This window comes from Trichosurus vulpecula, chromosome 6 (genome assembly GCF_011100635.1).
Source record: "Trichosurus vulpecula isolate mTriVul1 chromosome 6, mTriVul1.pri, whole genome shotgun sequence".
Classification (NCBI taxonomy): domain Eukaryota; kingdom Metazoa; phylum Chordata; class Mammalia; order Diprotodontia; family Phalangeridae; genus Trichosurus; species Trichosurus vulpecula.
In genome coordinates, this window is record NC_050578.1 from 220,436,537 (window position 1) to 220,458,673 (window position 22,137).

At 36.8% G+C, this 22,137-nt stretch overlaps 1 protein-coding gene across 2 annotated transcripts in view; it reads left to right on the forward strand.

The window, feature by feature from the left end:
- Nucleotides 1-22,137, forward strand: part of TSG101 (tumor susceptibility 101) — a 98,820-nt gene that overhangs the window by 66,992 nt on the left and 9,691 nt on the right. The window contains exons 7-8 of one of the 2 annotated variants that reach the window (XM_036763106.1): nucleotides 440-534; nucleotides 21,673-21,875. In XM_036763106.1, the coding sequence (XP_036619001.1) occupies nucleotides 440-534; nucleotides 21,673-21,875 (298 nt within the window). Of the gene's footprint in view, nucleotides 1-439; nucleotides 535-3,387; nucleotides 4,663-21,672; nucleotides 21,876-22,137 lie in introns of those variants that run through there. The other variant, XM_036763105.1, reaches the window with a different exon arrangement.

A 22,137-nucleotide genomic window follows, 5' to 3' on the forward strand; every position in this document is an offset into this window, starting at 1 on the left:
CTAATGTTTACTTAATGACCTAATTTAGGAATATAACCAGCATGGAATTTGTTTTCCTTTAAAAAAAAAAAAACATTTTGTTAATGTCTTTTGTTCTAACATCACATTCATTTTTAAATGTCACTCCTCCTCCCCTTACCCAGTAAATCCTCCCTTATAGCAAAGTTTAAAAAGAAATAACAAAAAAGTAATTCTGCAGAATTAACCAATACATTTAGTTAGGTCTGTCAATGTAATATGCAGTATATCACACCCTTTCTAACCCATCTCTATATTGAAAGGATTGAATTCCAACAGAATTTTCACAAGATTGTGCAAATAGTGAAATAGAGCTTTACAACTTTGTAAGTTTACTCATTACTAAATTTAAAATTTGACCTATGTGTATGTAAACTGTATGTTGTCATAATATTTACTCTTACACTTTTTTCTTTTAAAGTGGTTTCCCAGGTTATCCTTACCCACCACCAGGTGGACAGTACCCTCCAACCACAAGTTCTCAATACCCTTCCCAGCCTCCTGTGACCACTGTTGGTAAGTAGCCTTGAAAATCGTTATTTTTGTTCTCTATTATAAATGGCAATTTCATGTATGGATATGTCATGAATATTTTTTTTAACGAGTAGAAAGTTTCAGTGGTAAATGACCTTTTTCCAAAATTCCATATGAATCAGCCCACTTTTAGTGCCTAAAGGAAATGTTATAAACATTCCCATTATTTTTCATTTTGTGTTACGAAACACAAAATGTTTTGGGAACTCAGATTCTGAGTTTGTTGGTAATGAATATTATTAGTAAGGAAAGAGTACCTTTAAGAATAAAAGGTGGCATTGCTTAGTGTGGGTGAGTCAGGTAAGAATTACTTAAATAGTGAGAGATTTTTGTGTGTGGTATTGTTAAAAAAATCTGTTTTATAGCCTGATACAATAAAAATTTCTTGCAACATAACTTTTCTTTCATTCAGAATATTGGTAAATGGGTTTCCATTCCATCGTGGATTGTGAATGTTAGAATTGGTAAATATATCTGAACCTCTTCTTCTGTACTATTTGTAATACAAATGTGCTTTAGGCATTAAAATTCTAATGACTTGGTGTCTTTTTTTTTCTTTTTTCGTTTTAAGTATGTTCTCGGCCCTACTTCACCTATTTGTTGTTTGGTAGCACAATTTTAAAGTATTGGTAGGAATTACAAGGTAAATGTGAATTCCAATTGTTTCTTCGCAACTGATTCATTGACCTTAGCAGTACTCTTATCCTTTTTTTCTGGATTCTCCTTCAGTACATGAAGGGCCTGTAATTTCTCTGTGTGAGTATTCCCTACCCCAACGTCAGTCACAGCCTTTCTATAAATTCGTAGATGGTCTCTTGAGAGTTTTGGTGGACAGGTGATTTATCACCTTGTAGCTAGCATAAAGATGAGTCTCTCTATACTCAGATAAACTGATCCTCATACAGTAGACATACAGTCTGTCCCTAAGCACTTATTTGGAGCCTTGCTGGTTTATATTCTGATGAAATAGCCTTTGAGAACCCAGGGTGAACTGTGGCATGATAAATCGTTAAATTTAGGATATTGATCAAAGGAATTGATCTAATAAGATGGTACTAATTAGTAATTAGTAAAATGTTAATAATTGCCATTCCTCTCTATTTTTGACATATCAGTACAATATTATACTGGAGCACTTGTCGTTTGGGGAAGAAAAATTCTGTGTAAACCAAAGGGCTGGTGATCAGGAGGTAAATGTGATTTGAGTGAAGCACTGTTTCAAAAAAAGGCAGGAATTTTATTTTCTAAGGGTAAGAGTTCAGTATTTTTAAGCCTAAAACCAATTTAACCGTTTTGTGAGGGTCAGGCGTGATGGCATATGTCTGTAAGTCCCTGCTACTAGGAAGTGTTGCTTCATTCAGGAGTACTGAGATGAAGTTGGGCTAAATCTGATTGGTGTCTGCACTAAGTACAACACTAGTCTGGCATTCCCCAAGGGGCCACCAAGCTGCCTAGAGGGGAAAACTCACCCAGGTCAAAAACAGTAGGTCAAAGCTTCCATGCCGATCAGCAGTGGGGTTGTGCCTATAAGTTGCTGCTGCGCTGTCGGGATTGATGAGATAGGGAAACTCAATCTCACAAACAAAAAAACAGTACCCTATTTTGAAAGGAATTTAGGAAACGTCTTGTAATACATTTATTCTTTTCATTTTTTCCAGTGTTTGTTTACTCTGGAATTTTGTTAGTGATATTTTTGTGATATGCTATGTAAAGCAAGTAATTATACTTTAAAACTGATTGGAATAAAGAACAGCAGAACCCTGAAAGTATGTTTTGAATATTAACATTCACAAATAGCTATTTTTAGTTCTTGTTGAAGCTCAGCACAATTCATGATTTATGGTATATAGGTGGTGTGGCTGAAGATGCCAGAGGGCATATCTGTTTTTGAAGGACCTTATTCTGAGGTGCCTGTAGTTGCTGATGAGGCAAGTGGTCTGGTGTAAAATTGATGTTGCTCTAAAGGACCTCTTCTTTTTACTGTCTAAAATCAAGCTGTTAAGATGACTACAGGGAATGCAGTCTGTTATCTCAGACAGTAATGAAAAGAGCTGGCCCTGGAAGTAGGCTTTCACACTAAATATTGAGGATTCATTCCATGACCCTGTTCAGTGAAGTTTTTTAAAAGCGTTTGTAGAAGATCAAGTAGTTATTTCTAGCATTTCCTTTAGTAGCTTTTTACATTGCCTGAGCAATAATTTCCCACTAGTCAAATTCACACATTTGCAGCACCAACTCTTGACATTGTAGTACAGTACAGAGTTGGCTGGGCCATGAATGCAGATGTCTGGTAAAGGAAAGAGTTACCACGCTTGGTGTGATGAGCCTGACTGGGCAGTTGGAATAACACTTTAATAAATTTGTTTTGTTCTTTAGGGGATGGGGAAACTTATCATCTATGAATAATCTTTTTCCCCCAAAAGCCATTGTAAGACCAAGTGTGTTTTAGGACATCATCCTTGCAGGTGACTACCAAAAATGTATTCCACTGGAAGATCAGCCATAAAGGATGTGGAACTTGGATTACTTTCCTTAGATTTTCTATCCAGTGCAGGCATTGTTTACCAGCAAAGCCATCTGAAGGAAGGTAAACTTTTCTTGATACCTGTGGATGAAACGTAAATAAAATTTAAGTTTATGCTTCTCCAGATTATGTAATATACTTTTTTTTTTTAACAAATGGGATTCTTTAAAAATAAAAAGGATTGGGAATACAGCTTTGCCAAAATATAGAAGAAAATAAAATTATAAACTTAGTACTACTAGACCACGATCACATTAAAAAGATTTGAGTTCAGGAGAAAACATTAATACTTGTTTGTGTTCTCTTAATAGCAGATGCCAGAAGAAAGCAGAAGCAGGTATGGATTTGTGGTCATTCGTATGTTTTCTGGGCAGAAAAACGGGCACTCAAGAGAAGCTTTGGTCCACAGCTGGGCATTCGAATGGAGGATGCCAAACTCCACTGGCTAGGAAAGAGTGGCATGATGTGGGATCAGTTAATACCCACCTTGATTCATGCTCGGCGGCATCTCCCAGATCCTGATGTGCTTGTGATACACCTGGGTGGCAATGATCTGGGAGCAATAAGATTGTTGGATATTATGATCCGAATTAAGAAAGATTTAGGATTTATCAAGCAGATGTTCAAGAACGTCATTTTAGTGTGGTCCAACATTGTGCCCCGAAAAGCATGGAACCAAGAAAAACCTCAGAAGGTTATGTATAAATGTATGAAGAGGGTCAATCTAGAAATGAGCAACTTTATGAAGACCATCGGAGGATGCGTTATCAAGCATGACACTCTTGTACCAGCATCTCCAGGTTTATTCCATCTAGATGGTGTCCTTTTATCAGAGAGTGGTACCGATGTCTTCAACCTGGATTTGCTTAGTGTTTTGGAAACTCTGATTTAACTGAGGGAATCTGGGGGGAGGGGGGAGTAAGGGGGAGGAAAGAAAGGCTAAAAGGAGCACTTCTGGCTGACCCAAAGTAGGAAAATGTTTGGACACCTCAGGAGGATTTCCCACTAAAACAAGGGTAACTTTTGCCCTTGGAGAGACTATTATGCCTACAACATATCTAAAGGGACAGTTTTTTGGACTGATTTAATTCCTGGAAGGTTTGGTGGTGCTTCTGGCCAAAATGGCAGAAAGCATTGATTTCTCCTTTGTTACAGTAGAATGCTATACCCAAATGGAAAGTTGTGTTTTCTAACCGGACCTGTTTGATATGATTTTTTAAAAATTTCTTTTCTTTTTGGTGTATGGAGTAATGCTTGTAATTTATTTAAAGAGATATTGTCAAATAGGTTAGGCCTCATATTTTTACATACAGATCTTTTTGGTATGTCCTGAGTTAACAAATAACTACTTGGTGTTGGAAACCTATTTTGAGTGTCCTGAAACATATGGTGTCTACTTTTTATAATTTCTCTTTGACACTAAAAAAAAAGGTTTGTTTCTCTACCATTTTGTCCTCTATTCCAGTTGCATAATCCCCCTGTTTCTGACATAACTTTAGCATACTTTGGAGCTGGGTTTTGTTTTGTTATTCACCAGTATAACAATAATGGCATTTAAGCTCTGGCAATAGAGTATTGAGTAGTCACATTTGTTTTTTGGATCAATCCTATACCATTTGTGTCTCCCATAGTGATGTTTTTCATGTGTGTCACAAACATTACATATGTAATTTCTCTAGTTAATAGGCCCACATTTTTGGTTTATTTTTTGAAACTACATTACGCTACTGAAGATTTCTTGCATAGTGATCTTAATAACCAGTATTTTAATTTATGCTTTGCAAGGAAAATTTTTAGGGCCCAAATCAAATTTTACTTTCTGACTATATTAAAATCATTTAATTTAGCCACAAGCGTTTAGTGTTGTGCTAACCAAAATCATACTTGTCAAATGGATTGTATATTTTTTAATGTACTAAAAGGTTTAAACAAAATAAAACTAATTTTAAAAAGAATTTAGAGTATAGCCCTTGAAAACTCTTTCTATCGTCTAGATTTTATTGAAAAATAATTTGTTATATTTTATTAATTTGCCCCTTTTTAGTGACTGTAGAAAATGACTAAACTACCTTCTTAGTTTGAAGAGCTAGAGAATTATTACAGACAGTGCTGCCCTAATATAATTGTTGATATGTTCAAATTTTTATGCAAAGTTCCTTCTGTTCCCTTCTTACTAGGAAAGAAAAAGAGGAAATAATTTGACCATAGATCTACATGTCTTCTATTTTTAACCACCTTCTCACCTCTAAAAGTAGAGGCAACATGAGGTAATGGAAAGAGCATTGGATTTGGAGTCAAAAGACCTGAGTTCAAATCCTGCCTCTGCTAAATACTGCTTGTGTGGCCTTGGGGAACTCCCTTAGCCTCTTTTGAGTTTCCGTTTCCTTTTTCTGTAAAACAAGGTGGTTGGAATAAATGATCCTTAAAGACACTTCCAGCCCTAGCTGTAAGTCCTGTGATCCTGTGAAGGGAAAGTATATCTTACAGGAAATCTGGCATATGAGAGTAGAGGGCAAGTGTTGGAGAGTTTGGGAATTCATTGGTCCCATCTTCAGTTGAAAGACTAGAAGCAGTCTATCCTTAATCCTGGTCCAATTTCAGAAGGTTGTATAGATGACTACAATTAGTATGTATTTCTACACTTCAGACTGTTGTAATAGCAGGTCTGTAATATGGATACGGTGTGATTTTTGTGGTGATGCTGCTTGTTAGTAGTGAGAACATTGCAATAGTATTTGTGTTTATGCTAAGTTTTTTTGAGTAGTCTTTTGGAGAATCCTAGGACTAATGGTCATCTGGGGAAAGACATTTTTAGTAACATAATATTTAATTGGTGGCAGCTATGTTTAACACATGACAGGGTACTTTGGAGACACTGTACTTAAAATGTATTTCCAGACATAGATGTGCCTTGGCAAAGTCCATACATAGTACCACATTTAGACATATTTATGTGAAGCGGTGTTTGGATATGATTTGTATAATTGTAATCTAAAATTAAGAGCTGTGGCCTTTACAGTTTGGTTATTGTGTGGTTTGTTTATATATACGGCCTGGAACAACATGACCTCTGGACTTCTGCAGTAACATGTTGTAAATGGGCATTCTAGCCCATTGAAGTGGACGTTTGCAAAATTCTATTCTGAAAACATTTTCTAAATCTATCTAGATTTTGAAGTGTAATAATGTAATTTTCAAAAGTCACTTATAAAGGCAAGTAAACTAGTAAATGTAGTCGGGTAATATTTACAAGAATTTGAGAAAGTGATTTTTTTTCTTGTTAAAACCTTAAAGTGTCAGGGTGTGAAGGACTATAACTGTTATAGTTGAATACGTAATGAAGAGAAAACAAAGAAAATGAACATGTATAGAAATAATTGCCTGTTTTATTACCTTCTCTAGAGGATAACAGCTAGTAAATATTATAAGGTTTTCTTGTCTTTGTTTTGTCAAATGACTGTCCTTCTTCAACATTCTTGGATGTAATGAGCTTGGCTTACAGAAACTGCCCTTCCAGGATGTGCTACCCCACACATGCCGGGGGTACACTAGTGCACACACTCTGTGTGTGTGTGTGTATGTGTGTGTCTGTGAGCTTCTCTACAATCTTTCAGACTTCCTTTGGGAATACCTGCCTCATCATCAGGGTAAGTAGCACTTTCCTGTAATCTGGGGGAGTCAGTGATTCAAAAGGGAGTAGAGATCTAGATACTGATGAGGTAGCTAAGTATGTAAGCTCTTTCTCTTTATTTTAACAAAGATGCCAGTTTTACAAAATGAAAATGACTACTGCATACTCAATACTTAAAATGCCTTCCTTACAATTTTAATTGTTTTCATATTCTTTTTCAATAATGTAGGAAAATGGGGGACCCTCTGATAATGTTGGTTTTCTCTGAAATAAAGGAAGATGAGGCACCAGTCTCTGAGTAGAGTCAATTTATTGGTAAGACTAGCAGTTACCAATAAAAGGGGTCTCTTAGCTCCCCAGCAAGCCAAAAGACCCCAAATGACAGCTGAGCATTTTTACAGATAAAAGGAGGAACATCCAAAAATTTGAAGTCAGCATCATAGATGAGGAAAACAATATGATTGGTTATAAAACCTGTTAGCATCATAGATGGGGAAAACAGTGATAGGTTACAAAGTCAGAAGTATCACAGAATGCAAGGCTAGCAACAACCCTTCCTTCCATCCTGTTGCCGATTGATTGAACCCACCTATAACCTACAAGAATAACTTTTTATTTAATTGTACAAGGATAATTAGTAGTCATAGAGAGATAACAGATTGCCTCTTATTTTATCAAAGACAGCTGGTGGTATAGAGATAACAAGTTTCTTTCCATTAATAAGTGACAGGGGCAGCTAGGTGGCGCAGTGAGTAGAGCACCGGCCCTGGAATCAGGAGGACCTGAATTCAAATGCAGCCTCAGACCCTTGACACATATACAAGCTGTGTGACCTTGGGCAAGTCATTTAACCCCAATTGCCCTGCCTGTAGCTGCTCCCCCCCCCCCAAGTGATTTGTTGGTTAGCTAAACATTTTTAAACTTAAAGAGGAAAACTGGTCATTCATTATAGGAAAGCTAAACTTTTAAACTTCTGAACTTAAGTTAATAACGAAGGAATGTGATTTTAGGTAGGTAATGGTGATACAGAACAGAATCAATTACAAAATGAGATCAGAATGAATTTGATTTTCTCAGTTCCCCATCATTATTTAAATAGAAATACATTTGTTTCTCAATCATAAGATAAATTGTTATTTCTTATTGCCTAGAAAAATTGATTTCTGTGAGAAGGGCCATTCCTTAAGAATGTTTTTTTTTTTTTTTTTAGAGGCAGCTTGTCTCTTTGAAGATCTTTATTTACCTTTTTTCTTGTTAAGGCATTTGAAAGTTTTCATTGGTCTTTTTCATAAGCTTTTTTGACTTTGGTATCTTCACTAGGGTATACATTTGCATTTTTCTACTTTGAGTGCTTTTTTTAATGCCATACTTGCCCAGTATTCCTACACCTATCTGTCGTCGTTCCTTGTTTGCAGAATTGTTAACTTGTTGGCTTTTCTTTGACTTAAATGTCTCAGGTTTTGTCCATTATATTTGTAGAGAAACATTTTTAATGCCTAAAGAATATGGCTCCAGGAGTTATCTATAATCCTAAAATTAATATTTCTATTTCTTTGATGGGATAGTCCATGCATATTCATGGAGTCCATTAAATACTACTCTCCTTCAGTGAAGAATCTTGAATGAATTTACCACTCTTTAAAAATTTTTATTCTGAGCTCAAAGATGTCCTTGGACAACTGTTATACTCTTGCCTTTTACTTCCCTTTTTTATTCCTCCTCCCGCCAATGAATAAAAAGGTAATCTTAATCCTGTTTCTAAGCAGACAGCAATCGCTCATTTGGGGTTGTTTTTGGCTCCATAGATTGCTATTGAGTTTTGACATAAGCTAATAGTTGTGTTTTAAATACTCATTTGTTTTGCCCTCACTAGGAGTCAGGTACTAGGCTAGGAGTTGAGGGTGCAAAAATGAAAACAGTTGCTGTCCTCCAGGGGCTTAAATGGTATACCAATAAGTTTGTTTTTTTTTTTTTAAGTATACAGAATAATTTGGTCAAAAAAAAAACACTAATAACTAGGAAAATAGAAGTTTTTTGTGGCAGGCATACTTGAGGAAAGTTTATACACACACACACACACACACACACACATTTTTTTCCCCCTCAATTACTTGTTGAATTAATTTTTAAACACTTGTAAAAAAAATTTTGAGTTCCAAATTCTGTCCCTTCCTCCCCTCCCTGAGATGGGTAAGCAGTCAGATATAGGTTATACATGTGCAATCATATAAAACATTTCCATATTAGTCATTTTGTACAAGAAGATTAGAATGAAAGAAAGTGAAAAATAGCATGCTTCAGTCTGTATTGAATCAGTATCTGTTCTTTCTCTGGAGGCAGATAGTATGCTTCATCATTAGCCCTTTGGGATTGTCTTCGATCATTGTATTGCTGAGAATAGCTAAGTCATTCACAGTTGTTCATCAAAAAATATTGTTGTTACTGTGTACAATATTCTCCTGGTTCTGTTCACTTCACCTTGCATCAGTTTATGTTAACTCTTTGCAGGTTTTTCTAAAATCATCCTGCTTGTCATTTCTCATTGCACAGTAATATTTCATTACCCAATTGATGGGCACTCCTTCAATTTCCAGTTCTTAGCCACCACAAAAAGAGCTGCTATAAATATTTTTGCACAAATAGATCCATTTGTGCGTGTCCCCCCCCCCCTTTTTTTATATCTTTGGGATATAGATCTAGCAGTGGTATTGCTGGATCAAAGGGTATGAACAGTTTTATAGCTCTTTGGGCATAGTTCCAAATTGCTCTCCAGAATGGTTGGATCAGTTCACAATGCCACTAACGGTGTATTGGTGTCCCAGTTTTCCCACATCCCTTCCAACTTTTATTGTTTTCCGTTTTTGTCCTATTAACCAATTTGACAGGTGTGAGGTGGTACCTCAGAATTGTTTTAATTTGCATTTCTCTAATCAATAGTGAATGAGCGTTTTTTCATGTGACTATAGATAGCTTTAATTTCTTCATCTGAAAATTAATTTCTCTGTCTGAAAATTGCCTGTTCATATCATTTAACCATTTGTCAATTGGGTAATACTTGTATTTTTATAAATTAGGCTCAGTTCTTTTATATAGTCGAGAAATGAGGCCTTCATCAGAGATACTTATTACAAAAATTTTATCCCAGTTTTCTGCTTTCCTTATAATTTTGGTTGCGTTTTTTGGTTTTTGTTTATTTTGTTTGTGTAAAAGCTTTTTAATTTTATATAATCAAAATTACCCATTTTACGTTTTGTAATGCTGTCTCTTATTTGGTCATAAATTCTTCTCACATTCATAGATCTGACAGATAAAGTATTCCATGCTCTCCTAATTTGTTTATGGTATCATCCTTTATGTATAAATCCTGTACCCATTTTGACTTTATCTTGGTATGTCGGTCTATATGTCGATTCTGCCATACTGTTTCCAGGCTTTGTAGAAGTTTTGAGAAAAGTCTTGAAGGGGGATCTAGAGGTTCCAGGAAGCAGGAGGGAAAAGAGAAAATATTCCTGGCATGGGATGTGATCTGTGCTAACAGACAGGCAGGAGGAAGCAATAGCATGTAGGGAAAACCTCAATAGATGGGTTTGGCAATCCATTGATGGATTAGGGGTGTAGGGGGCAGTCAGTCTGGAAAGATAGCTGTGAGTCAGGTCCTGAGGGACTTTAAAATACCAAACAGAGGGGTTTATATTTTATGCTAAAAGCCTTAAAGAACCACTGGATCTTCTTGAGCAGACATGTGACATGGTGATGTTGGGGTTTTCAGAATGTCCATTTCGCAGCTGTATAAAAGTTGGACTGGCAAAGTAAGAGGCTAAGGGCGAGGAGACCAGTGTGTTTTAGTCCAAGTGAGACGTGACCAGGGCTGTAACAAATGAGAGAAATGATGTGGTGAGAGAATGGATAGGACTTGCCCCTGTTTGAACAGGGAAGGGGCAAGTAGAGGGGTTGAGAATCAGTCAACAAGCATTTATTAAACATCTGCTATATGCTGAGCAACTAGATACAAAAAAAATTTAAAAAAAAACTCCTGCTTTAAGGAGTTTATGTTCTATTGGGGAAGACAGTATATGCCTGTAGAAATACAAGTTGAACATAAGATAATTTAGTGGGGGAGGGGGACGGTGCTGGCATCTGGGAAGATCTGGCTGATGACTCATCTGTCATGGATCCTTGAGTGTCACTGGGAGGAGGGGACAGTAGCCTTTTTATTTTTGTTGGGTAGAAGCGAGGGATTAGGAAGTAGCTATTTAGTTATATTGTATTTTCCTTTGGGGGCAATCATTTTGTAGATGCAGAGTTGTGTTTTTGATACAAGATCTGTCACTGTAGATGATAAGTAATTGGTGATTGTTGGTAAAAGTGTTTCTGAAGTGCCTGTGTATGGCAGCATAAAGCAGATGTAGATATAAACATATACATTCGTTCAGAAAGCCTTTATTAAGCACTAGGGGTGCTAGGAATACAAAGACAAACATGAAATAGTCCCTGCCCTCCAGAAGCTCACATTCTATGGCAGAAACAACATGTATACATAAATATATGTGAAATAAATATTTACAAGGACAGTTGGTGATAGTAAAAGTGGAGAGGAGATCAGGAACAATTTTGTGTAAGAGGGGTACATTTGAGCTGAACTTTGAAGGATACTAGAGATTCTAAGAGCCAGAGGTGGGGAAGCAACATATTCCAGCCTGCTGTGCAAAGGCAGAAAGATGGGAGATAATGGAGCATGATGGGTCAAGAACACCAAGCAGATATTAGGTTGCAGGAAGCAGGGGAAATACTACATAATAAGACTTGAAAGGTAGATTGGAGCCAGCTTGTAAAGGGCTTGAAGTGCCTGGTAGGAGTTTATATTTGATGCTAGAAGCAATAGGGATTTTTCTGGAGTTGTTTGATCATGAAAGTAACATTCACTAGGAATGTTGCCATATAGAAGATTGATGAGAAAGTAGAGACTTGAGGCAGGAGAGGAATTAGGCAGCTGTTGTGGGAAAAAGGTGATTTGAACCTAAACTAGTATGTTGGTCACTAGAATAGAGAGATAGGTCAGATGGCAGCAATGTTATGAAGTTATAACCTATAGTGCTTGGCAACTAATGGAATGTATAGATGAAGGGAACAAGAGAAATTGAAAATGACTCTGAGTCTGTGTGTCTGGTAACTGGCAGAATGGTGAGTCCTCAACATAGCTAGACTTGTATCTTTTTTGATTGACATTATGGAAATTCCATGTGGCACATCCTGTAGTAGTCAACAAATTTAGTGGGTGGGTCCTAACCTGACCTTTGAGTGAAGTTTTGGTGCTAGAAAAGTTTTCACAGTCATCTGGTACAATTTGTCTTTCTGATGGTTACTAGGAAGGAATGGCAGAAGGTCACTTCTGAAACCAAACCCTACAGGGGAAAAGGTCAGTCATTGGACTATGGCACTGTGCCACAACTCTTCTTAAAGTCAAACTAATTATGTCCATGGTGGCATATTTGAAAGGGTCTAAAGTAAGATGAAATGTTTTACTGAATTGTTTTTCTTATCTATGAATAATCTTTTAAAATGGCAGGTTCTCTATTTTAAACTCTCTGAACTGTAGTTTTTCTTCGGGTATATTAGAGAGCTTTTCACATACATCTTAGGTGAATTTTTAGTAATCCTTTTGATGCCATAATATTGAAACTAATATAATAAAATGTCTAGTTTGGGTTTATCTATCTTTCTATGATAAACTATGATCTTGATGGGCTAAATGGCTGCTACTTCACTATATTTCCTTTTAGTGGTATGATGATTCTGGTTTTGGATTGTTATGTTAGATATCTGTATGGTGCTAAAGTAGGGTGTTGTTTACAAAGAAATGGGCAAATTTCAGGATTTGCATGTGAATTTTTAAAAGTTAGTATAGATCGTGTCTGAACTAGGGGCTATCAAACTACCAGGAGGGCCAAATCTGATCTGCCACCTGTTTTTGCACAGTTGCAAGCCAAAAATGATTTTTATATTTCAAATTCAATAAAAATTCATTTTAAAATGTAAAGACTATTCTTAGTTCCCTCACCCTAGACTATGGTGTAGACTAACAGTGCTGCAGAGATCAGGTCAGAAACTAAAACCTATATTTTTATCATTCTGGACCTCAGTTTCCTTAGCTATATAAAAATGAGTGGGTTGGACTAGATGACCTCCAAATCCCCTTCAGCTTATAATTTATGGTGCTATTATGCTGTAGTCATTTATTGAATAATATATGACCAAGAAAAATTCCTGCAGCATCATGCCAAAAATTTCCCTCCAAGATGTCATCTTCGTTCTCTGTGTATTGACTTTAAATTATTTCACAATAATTCACCTAATTGTACCAGGTTGTCACCACGTCTTTCCATAGAATTCACACTATAGAGTTTGTTGTTGTTGTTGATCAGGCCTTAGATTTAAAGCTGGAAAGCACCTTAGGGATCATCAATTCCTGTGGTCCCAAACTCACATAGAAAGGATCCTGGCTACCTATTGACTTAGAAAACCATAAATTAATATCATCTACATTGTACTCTTATTTTTTCATATTTTGCTAAACGTTTCCAAATTATCCTTTAATCTCATTGGGCAGTTTTGTTGGAGGAAGGTCCGAGTTTGGCACTTCTGGTCTAGTCCAGCCACACCTCATTTTATAGAGAAGGAAATTAAAGTTGAGAGCTCTTAAAGCAGCTAACCAAGGTCACACAGGTGTATCGGAGACAGTAGGAACCCAGATGCTCTGATTCTAAATCTAGCACTACTCCCACTGTATGCAGAAGATCTCTGTCATTGACACTTGTGGGGTGCATGAATTGATAAAGTGTTGTTAGAGCATCTGTCTTTTCTGACAGATTTTATGATCCTTTATTGATTAGTCCTGTTGAATACCATGATGATACTATAATGATAATAACTTACTTTTATAAATCACTTTAGATTTCATGAAACACTTTTTGTGTGGAAAATGTTCCATTAAATCCTGCTAGTGTCCGAATTTATGATAATATAACAGTCTTTGCCCTCCTTTGGATTCCATTGAAATATTGTAATGAAATGAGAATCATGTGGCATATTTTAATGTGATAAATATTTGATTTTGAAGAATTTAGAAAGATTATGTGATTTAATATTTTAAGCTATTTTCTTGCTTATGTTATGTAGAAGAATTGAATTCAGATGAACCATTGACCAAGATAAAATGTTCTTCAAGTGAATTCTGAAGAGTATTATTATTTACACCCTAAGGCCCTAAAAATTAAATTATAACAAAAGTCAATAAGGAAACGACAGTAGAAGATGTTCACTTTAAGCTTTCTTGAAAGTTGTGTAAAGTGAGTTCAGGCTATAATGTAAATAAGATATGAAGATACTTCTGTTGTATAGCTACTGTTTATAGAAAAGACATTCTAAGGACAGTTCCCTTTTTTTTTTCTTTCTTCATTCGTCAAAATACTTTCCCATTACTGGAGATCTTCCTTTGAAGAAGAGCTATTTGGGATCTCTTTGAATTACTAGATTATATCCCTGGTACATAGATAAGTATCTTCAATTATGACCAAAATATAAATTATTTTAAAAGAGAGATTAGAGACCTAATAATCAGAAGACTTAAGAGACTCTGTCTTGACTGTAAATACAGATTGCAGAGTGTATAAATAGGTTGGCACATTTATCCTACTTTATGGTATATGTAATACACTTAATTTTTTCTCCAATTCCTTCACATTTCGCATTTATTTTTAAGAACCTTTTGATCTTACTATGACAAATTAATATAATTCCTAAGCCTAATTCAAGCTTTCCAACAAAATACTACTTCATAGCTGAAAGGAAATTAAAACAGAATAAAAGTGGTTAGGCATAAGCTCCTTGAAGTCAAGGACATTGTCTCTCTCTTTTTTTAAAGGCAGTCAGGGACAAATGACTTGGCCAGGGTCACACAGCTAGTAAGTGTCTGAGGCTGGATTTGAACTCAGGTCCCCCTGACTCTAGGGGCAGGACTCTTTCCACTGTGCCATCTTGTTGCCTCAAGGACATTATCGTTTGTTTCATTGTGGCCTCCACAATCAGTAAACTGTGATCCTTACATATATTAGGTGCTCCCAAAAAAGTTTGTTGAATAGCAGAGGGGGAAAAAATAAGTAATTTCTCTAGAAACCTCCTCTGCCTTCCCCAAGGCCCCCTATCAGTTTAGATTTTTAGATACTTTATCACAGTTATTTTGGATCCATCCTACATTTGGTGAAAGTAGCCATATACTATTTGTCTTGAAGCTATACACAAATGAAGAAGCAGCTGTCATGAAAAAAACAGTTGCCTTAGAAGTACCTGAGTTAAAATCCTGACAGTGACACTTGATAGTTTTGTGACCTTAGACAAGGATTTAATCTCTGAAACAGGTAAAAATGGATATAATAATATTTAAATAGCTATCCCACAGAGTTATTGTGAAGAAAATGCTTTGAGCTCTTTAAGTGTTGGTAGTTTTTAAGTACACAATTTTCTTTTTCTTTTTTTTTTTCAAGTAAACAATTTTCAGCCAAACTGATTTCAAAATGATGATCCTTTAGAGTATAAGTTTGAGAAAGAACCAGCTTTCTGCTCATGTACAATAATTCACCTTTCAACTCTATCAAATTCATTTATTAAAGGCCTACAGTATGCAGAGCACTCTGTGAAGCACTGAGGAGAAGAAATGTACAGAGTCCCTGCCCTTGAAGAGCTCACAGCCTAATTAGGGGACTGTGATGTATTCAGATAATTATATTGCAAAATAATACGTGCTGCATGTATAAGAGAGGTTCAGACAAAGTGCTGTACGATGTCTCAGGAGGTAAAGATCATTGCTTTGTGGGGGAGGGGGACGTAAAAAATCGGAGTTCAATAAACACTTACCAAGCACCTTTTATGTGCTAGGTGCTGGGAATGCAAAGACAAAAATGAAACTGCTTCAACCCACAAGGAATTTACTTTCTGCTTCAAGAATACAACACGTACACAGATAGTAAAAACCAGGGAATTTGAGGAAAGACCAATAACAACCGTGGGGGAGAGATCAGGAAAGTCTGCAATTAGGAGATGACAACTGAACTGAGTCTTGAAGGCAGCTAAGGATTCTAAGAGGCAACGATGAGGAGGGAGGACATTCCAAGCATGGGGGCAGCCTGTTGTGCAAAGGCCTGGAGATGGGAGATGGCATGCTGAGTTTGAGGAACAGCTTATTGGATATGAAAGGTGAGAGTGGGAATAGTAAAAGATAACACCAAGGTTCAAGGAGCATGACAAGACTGGGTAAGTGGCGGTAATACTGATGGAAGTAGTAAAGTCAGTTAACAGGTATTTATTAAGTGTTACTGTGTGCCAGGCGTTATGCTAAGTGCTGGTGATACAACAAATGGCAAAATCAGAAAGCAAATTTTGACAGAGGAGGGGTCAGGGGAAGGAGATGACATTCTCAATTTCATACATGGTGAATGTAAAGTAGGAGATGGTCAGGTGATCATTTGTGACCTTTGAGAGAACAATTTCATTAGAGTGATGGGAATAGAAGCCCAGTTGTTTGGGAAGGGGGGAGGGGGAGTCAGGAAGTGAAGCATTGGAAGTAGACAATTTTATTAAGTTTTGTGAAGATGATGAGAGAGATTGGGTAGTAGCCAGGAGTTGTAGAAAAACCATGGATGGATTAGGGAGACCTGAATCTTTTGTTTACTAGTATTATTTTGTCTCACTATTATTAAGTCTTGAAGCAGGGACTAAAATCATATTTTCCCACTTACGATCACAGTCTCATTTTTAAAAATTGAAGAACAATATGGAGGTAGTACTTTTTTGTGGAGCTAAGTAGAGAGGGTTTTTTTTTTTGTGTAGAATAACAAGTGAAAGGTTCAACTCAGTGGAATTTTTAAAATTAAGAACAGTAAAACTACTGAAGCAAAAAATCACTTTAAGTCTACTTCAGTTCTCTAGTGTTAAAGAATAAAGGTAGAGACAGAAGATAATGGGGTGAGACAGGAAGCACTAGAAGATGCAGTAGATTCTCCAAGTTATTAGACCGCTTGTCATACCTAGTGATGCTCTTGGTCAGCCAAGTGATTGAAGGTGCTGTTGCTCCTTCATTTCACCCACTTAAGCCTACTATAGTAATTTATAGTCCTTATCGCTGTTTTTTTGAAAAATTAATAGCTCTTCAATTGAAACTGTTCTCTACCCTCAGACTTTGAGACTTCCAGTCAAAAATTGATAGAAGGTATCATTCTCTGAGCTATATTACTTAATTTTATTCTTGAAGGCCAGATTTCCCACCCTTCCTCCAGGGCCTTTTCCTCCCTGTTCTTATACTGCCCTTTACTAGTATTATTTCATTCAGTGTTTCAGATGGTTCAACTAATATGTAGTATAATGTTATGTAATTTATTTCCTTGCCCTCTCTAGATATTCCACATTTGTGTTTTGTGTGATTGATATATTTATATACTGCATGTGTTTTTATATATGTTTTATTTGTATGTAATCAAAAGAAACTCATTATGGTCTACATGACAGGCATTTCTTAAAGGTCATGGCTATTCAATTCAGCCCATATTTATTAAGTCCCTACTCTAGTCAAACTGGACTCTTGGCCCTAACAGATATAACAAATAAAACTTTGACCTCAGATTGCTAATTCTGCTAGGGAGAAGAGGGGAGGGAACAGTAGGTATGACAAAGGATAATGAATAGAAGGGAAGAAGGGAACATTTTGAGTTGAGGTGAGCCAGAAGGAAGATTGGGATTCTGAAAAAAAGACTGAGGTGATAAAGGTGAGTGGATAGAATGCTGCTGCCCCCAACAAATAGGGGATTTTAGAAGGTCGTTTAATGAGGAAAATGATGAGTTTTCTTTTGGACCTGTTGAAGTCCATGCAGGAATTCATCCAGATGGAAATATTCAATAGGCAGTTGAAGATGTAGGAGAGATGAGGGCTAGATAAGTACACCTGGAAGTCATTTTCATAGAGGTAGTAATTGACCGTCTAGGATCTTGAGATGCCTTCAGGTAACTATAACTTGTACCTTCTTGACTTCCAGAATTCTTCTAGTAACTAGCAGCTATAGATGGAATAGAAAAACTGACAGCCAGAGCAGAAGACTAGAGGATGAGTAAAGTGAGAGGATTCTAAGAATAGGGTTTTTTTTGTAGGTGTTTTAGGTAATTTTGAAGGTGGTTGTCATATCTTTCCCCTCTACATCTTGGTCTTTTTCAACCTGGACAAGAAGAGATTGGTAGGGGGACCTGATAATGTTTTCAAGTATTCCACAGGGTTTCATGTAGAAGTAAGTATTAGACTTGTTCTGATAGTCTCTTAGACACCAGAAGTAGGAACAACGGATAGAAGTTGATAAAGGGAAAAACTTCACTAAAAATTAGAGTGGTTTGGACTGCCTTGGGGCAGATGGTGGATTCCCTTTGACTTGAGGCCTTAAAGCAAAAGCTGGCTGACCACTTGTATATTGCAAACAGAAGGATTCTTATTGTGGTATGGGTTGTACTAGTTCTTTGAGAGGCCTTCCAGCTCAGATTTTTTTCTTGTTCTGTGTATGGTTAATCAAAAAGCTTCCCTGGAGGTGGTTAAGCTAAGAGGATTGGAATTTTCCCAGGAGGTAGAATTCGTCTTGGTCAAAGACTTGCTGATAGAAAAGTGAGATTGGATATAAAAAGAAGCAAACAAGTGATGACAAGACAAGGTTGGCTGGAACGCCATTCAGGGCCCATAATCAGAAGAGTTAGGTTTTAAAAGGTCTGTGAGTTGCTGACAGAATGTAAGAGATGTAATACCATATTTGGAATAAAATTTTAAGTTGTAGACAGAATAATGGTAACAAACTAGATCTGGAAGGAGCTGAGCCTTAGTTATGACTGGGAGTAAACTAGAAAAGCTTGTTGGTTCTAGTGAAAGAATTAAAGCATCTGTGCCTCTTGTGCATGGTATTTATGGAGAAGGGTTTCGAGAATTGGGCATGAGTGACAGAGGTCAAGCAGGCAGTTCAAGGTGGCTCTGTAGGGGGATGGGTAGCTCTTCATTTGAGAGAAGATAATGTCATGGTAGAAGGAAAAGTACCTCATGCTAATGGGGTCTTAAAAGATGTTTAAGGAGAAATGGATGAACAGTTTGAAGAAATTTAAGGAAAGAATTGATGGTGCTAAAGAATATGTGAGTTGTGGACAAATGAACCAATTAGAAGTGTAAAGGCATTGAAGCTACTGTGGGGAATTCTTTTTCCTCTATAGCAAAGAAGTGTACATACTTGGGATAATTACGTGACTGAATTAGGTGTTTGATGGCAAACACAGAGTGTCAGAAAGGGTAGTGAGTGTGGGGCAAGAAGTGGGTATTAAGCAAGAGAAAATAAATTAAGAGTGCAGTAGGGTAACAGCAATATTTTTCAAAGAATAACAGAACAATTAAGTTATGAGTATTATAAATATTCAAATCAACTACAAAGGTCCTATGAAAGAAGATGCTCTCCACCTCCAGAGAAAGATAAACAGAAGTATGCATAATGTTTTTCCATATATGTGTGTATGTACGTATCTGTGTCAAATGGTGGCCTCCTCTAGTGCGGAGTAACAAGGGAGGGAGGGAAACAGTTTGAAACTTAAGCAACAAAAAATAAGTTAAAGTTATTTTTTAAAGTCCTTGGCACAGTCACATGGTCTAGCATCAGAAATGGATGTGATCATCTTGAAAAAAGACATTAAAGAAAGCGCGCGGGCGTGTGTGTGTAGAATCATCTGATGTGGACCAGTGACTGGTGACAAAATCAGATACCTTTGGAAATTGGGGTAATAAAAAAAATCTGTTGAACTAAGAACAACAAGGCTGTAGTACTTAACTGTAATTATGGAGATTTAGGTGCCCTCTTTATTAATTTTATCTTGTATTTCTAGGCACAAGGTGTCTAGCAAATTAACAGTTGTAAAAAATTGATTAAGATGCTTTGGAAATACCTAAAATCAGTCTGCTTATATGTGTGTGATAATTAGATGCTGTAAACCTTCGTACAGGATAATCATCAACAAAAGGTATTAATTAACCAGCTGTGTGAACCTCCTGGGATGAATGCAGTTCTGGCTTTCCCCCAGAGAGTGGCTCCTTCTTAAGGGGGAGAAGTAATGAACACTGATACTTCTAGTGTTGGCCCTGTTGGTTTTACTATTTGCAAACAGGAAAATGGTTGAAATAAGAGCAAGCTACAGGAAAACTTGGACCACGTGTAAAACACTTTCTGCTCTTAGGGAGATTTTAGCAGCTAGAGCAGGAAGGTGAAAATCCAGAGTTCAGATGCCAAGAACAAATGCATTTTAAGAAAAATTATTGTGGAGAAAAAATGTGAAACAAGGAGCCACCATCTACAGAGAATGAGCCAGGAACAAGACTCTAAATGCTTCTTTCTGCCCGTGGTACATGTGAACCCAAAATCCTCCCATCATCATTTTTACAAAGTGCTGGAGAACCTGGCAGCCTGGGTAAGAACCAGCTTCTATGTGACAGTGACTTGGTTGATGCACAGACCTGAGAGAATGATGACAAAACCGGGATCTTATGATCAAAATGGGGGCAATAAGGAACGTGGATGGAGTTGGCTGAAATTACTTTGGATGACTTTAATCTCTCCTTAGAGAAGATATAAACTGATCCTTGGAAAGTTTATACTTAACGGGGAAGTGTATAGTTACAGTTTGGATAATTTTTGCAATTTGGAGCAAAGTAGTCTTCCATTAAGGAAAATTGAACCTTATATATAGGTGATAAGAATTTTTTTTTTTTAGTCAAAATGAACATGTTACATGTTAGTCTTCTAATGAATATTCATATCAATGTATTCATGTGTGGGCAGTAGCCTTTTATTTTTCCATATGTAATCTACCAAACTTGATAAATCAAAATGCCATTTAAAAGCCAAGTTTTACATTACTGGCTTGACTCAGTGAAGACAGTTGAAGAGTATTGATGATCAGAGGAGGGAGACTTTATTGGGGAAAATATTCTGGGAATTAAGTTTTTAAAATGTTTTATTGATCCAAAATATGTGAGGAAATCTATTAACCCAATTTAAATGAAGGGCTGTGTGGACAGAAAACTCTGAAGACTCAGATTGGAAATAAATATAAATTTACCAGCTTCTCTTGGTTTCTTGGATGTCATTCTCTTTTGTTTAGCTAGTCATTCCTTGTATTTATGTGTTGTTCAGCAAAGATCTATGTAGCCACGTAAACTAGACCAGGGCTGTCCAACCTTCGGTTTTTATTGAAACAATAGACAATATATATTTGATTTGCCATTATAGTGAGATCTCTGTGGTAGCTCAGCTTCATTTGCTAAAGCACTTAGGTAAATTTCTGTGCTTATAGGCTGGCACATATACAGCCTCTGGCCCCATTTTGGGCAGCCCTGAACTAGACTAAGCGTATTTAAAGGGCCCTTGGAAATTTTATGTAATTTTGGCATTCTAGCTTCTATATCAAGTAGATGTGACTTCAAGTTCAGAATAATGCATGCAACTATGTCTAGCTTGGGTTTTCAGTTTTCAAGTTTCTAGTAATAAAATCTGCCTTTTACCAAAGATTGAAATGCATGAAATTAGTGAAACAGCCACATACCTTTTTAAAGAAATGGTAACTACTTATTTGGAGGGGTACCCTGGGGTTCATATTAAATGTTATTATATTATTATTGTTGTCAGTAATAAATCACCCTGTTTAGTGTAGGTGTTTTGGAGCTACTGATGTTCATCTATCATTTAAGAATTGCGTTGTTTCTGAAGAAATGTAACATTTGCCTTGAATTATTTTATTCTTTCTTTTCCTCTCTTCTGAGTGCTGAGATTCATATTCTGCCCTGGAAGGTTCCTAAGAAAAGAGTAGCTGGTGTGAGGAAATGAGCCAATAGTGTTTTCGTTTTATCCTACAGGTCCCAGCAGGGATGGCACGATCAGTGAGGACACTATCCGAGCATCTCTCATTTCAGCAGTTAGTGACAAGCTGAGATGGCGAATGAAAGAGGAAATAGATCGTGCCCATGCAGAGCTCAATGCCTTAAAGCGTACAGAGGAGGACCTGAAGAAAGGTCACCAGAAACTGGAAGAGATGGTAACCCGCCTGGACCAGGAAGTGGTGAGTAGCTCTTGACAGTTAAATGTTCTGTGACCTCGAGTCCATGAAGGATGTCATTTCGTGCCATATTTATGGAGAGGTGCTCATGGAAATATAGCCAGAGAGGGGGAAACTGAGGCCCAGAGAGCTTAAGTGACTTGCCCAAGGTCTCAGTGTTTTCATTGAGATTGGATCTTTTTAAAGACCACAGGGAGGTTCTGGAGAATTATTCCCTGGTTTCTTACTCCTATGTTCATCTCAGAATGATATAGTGAAAATAATA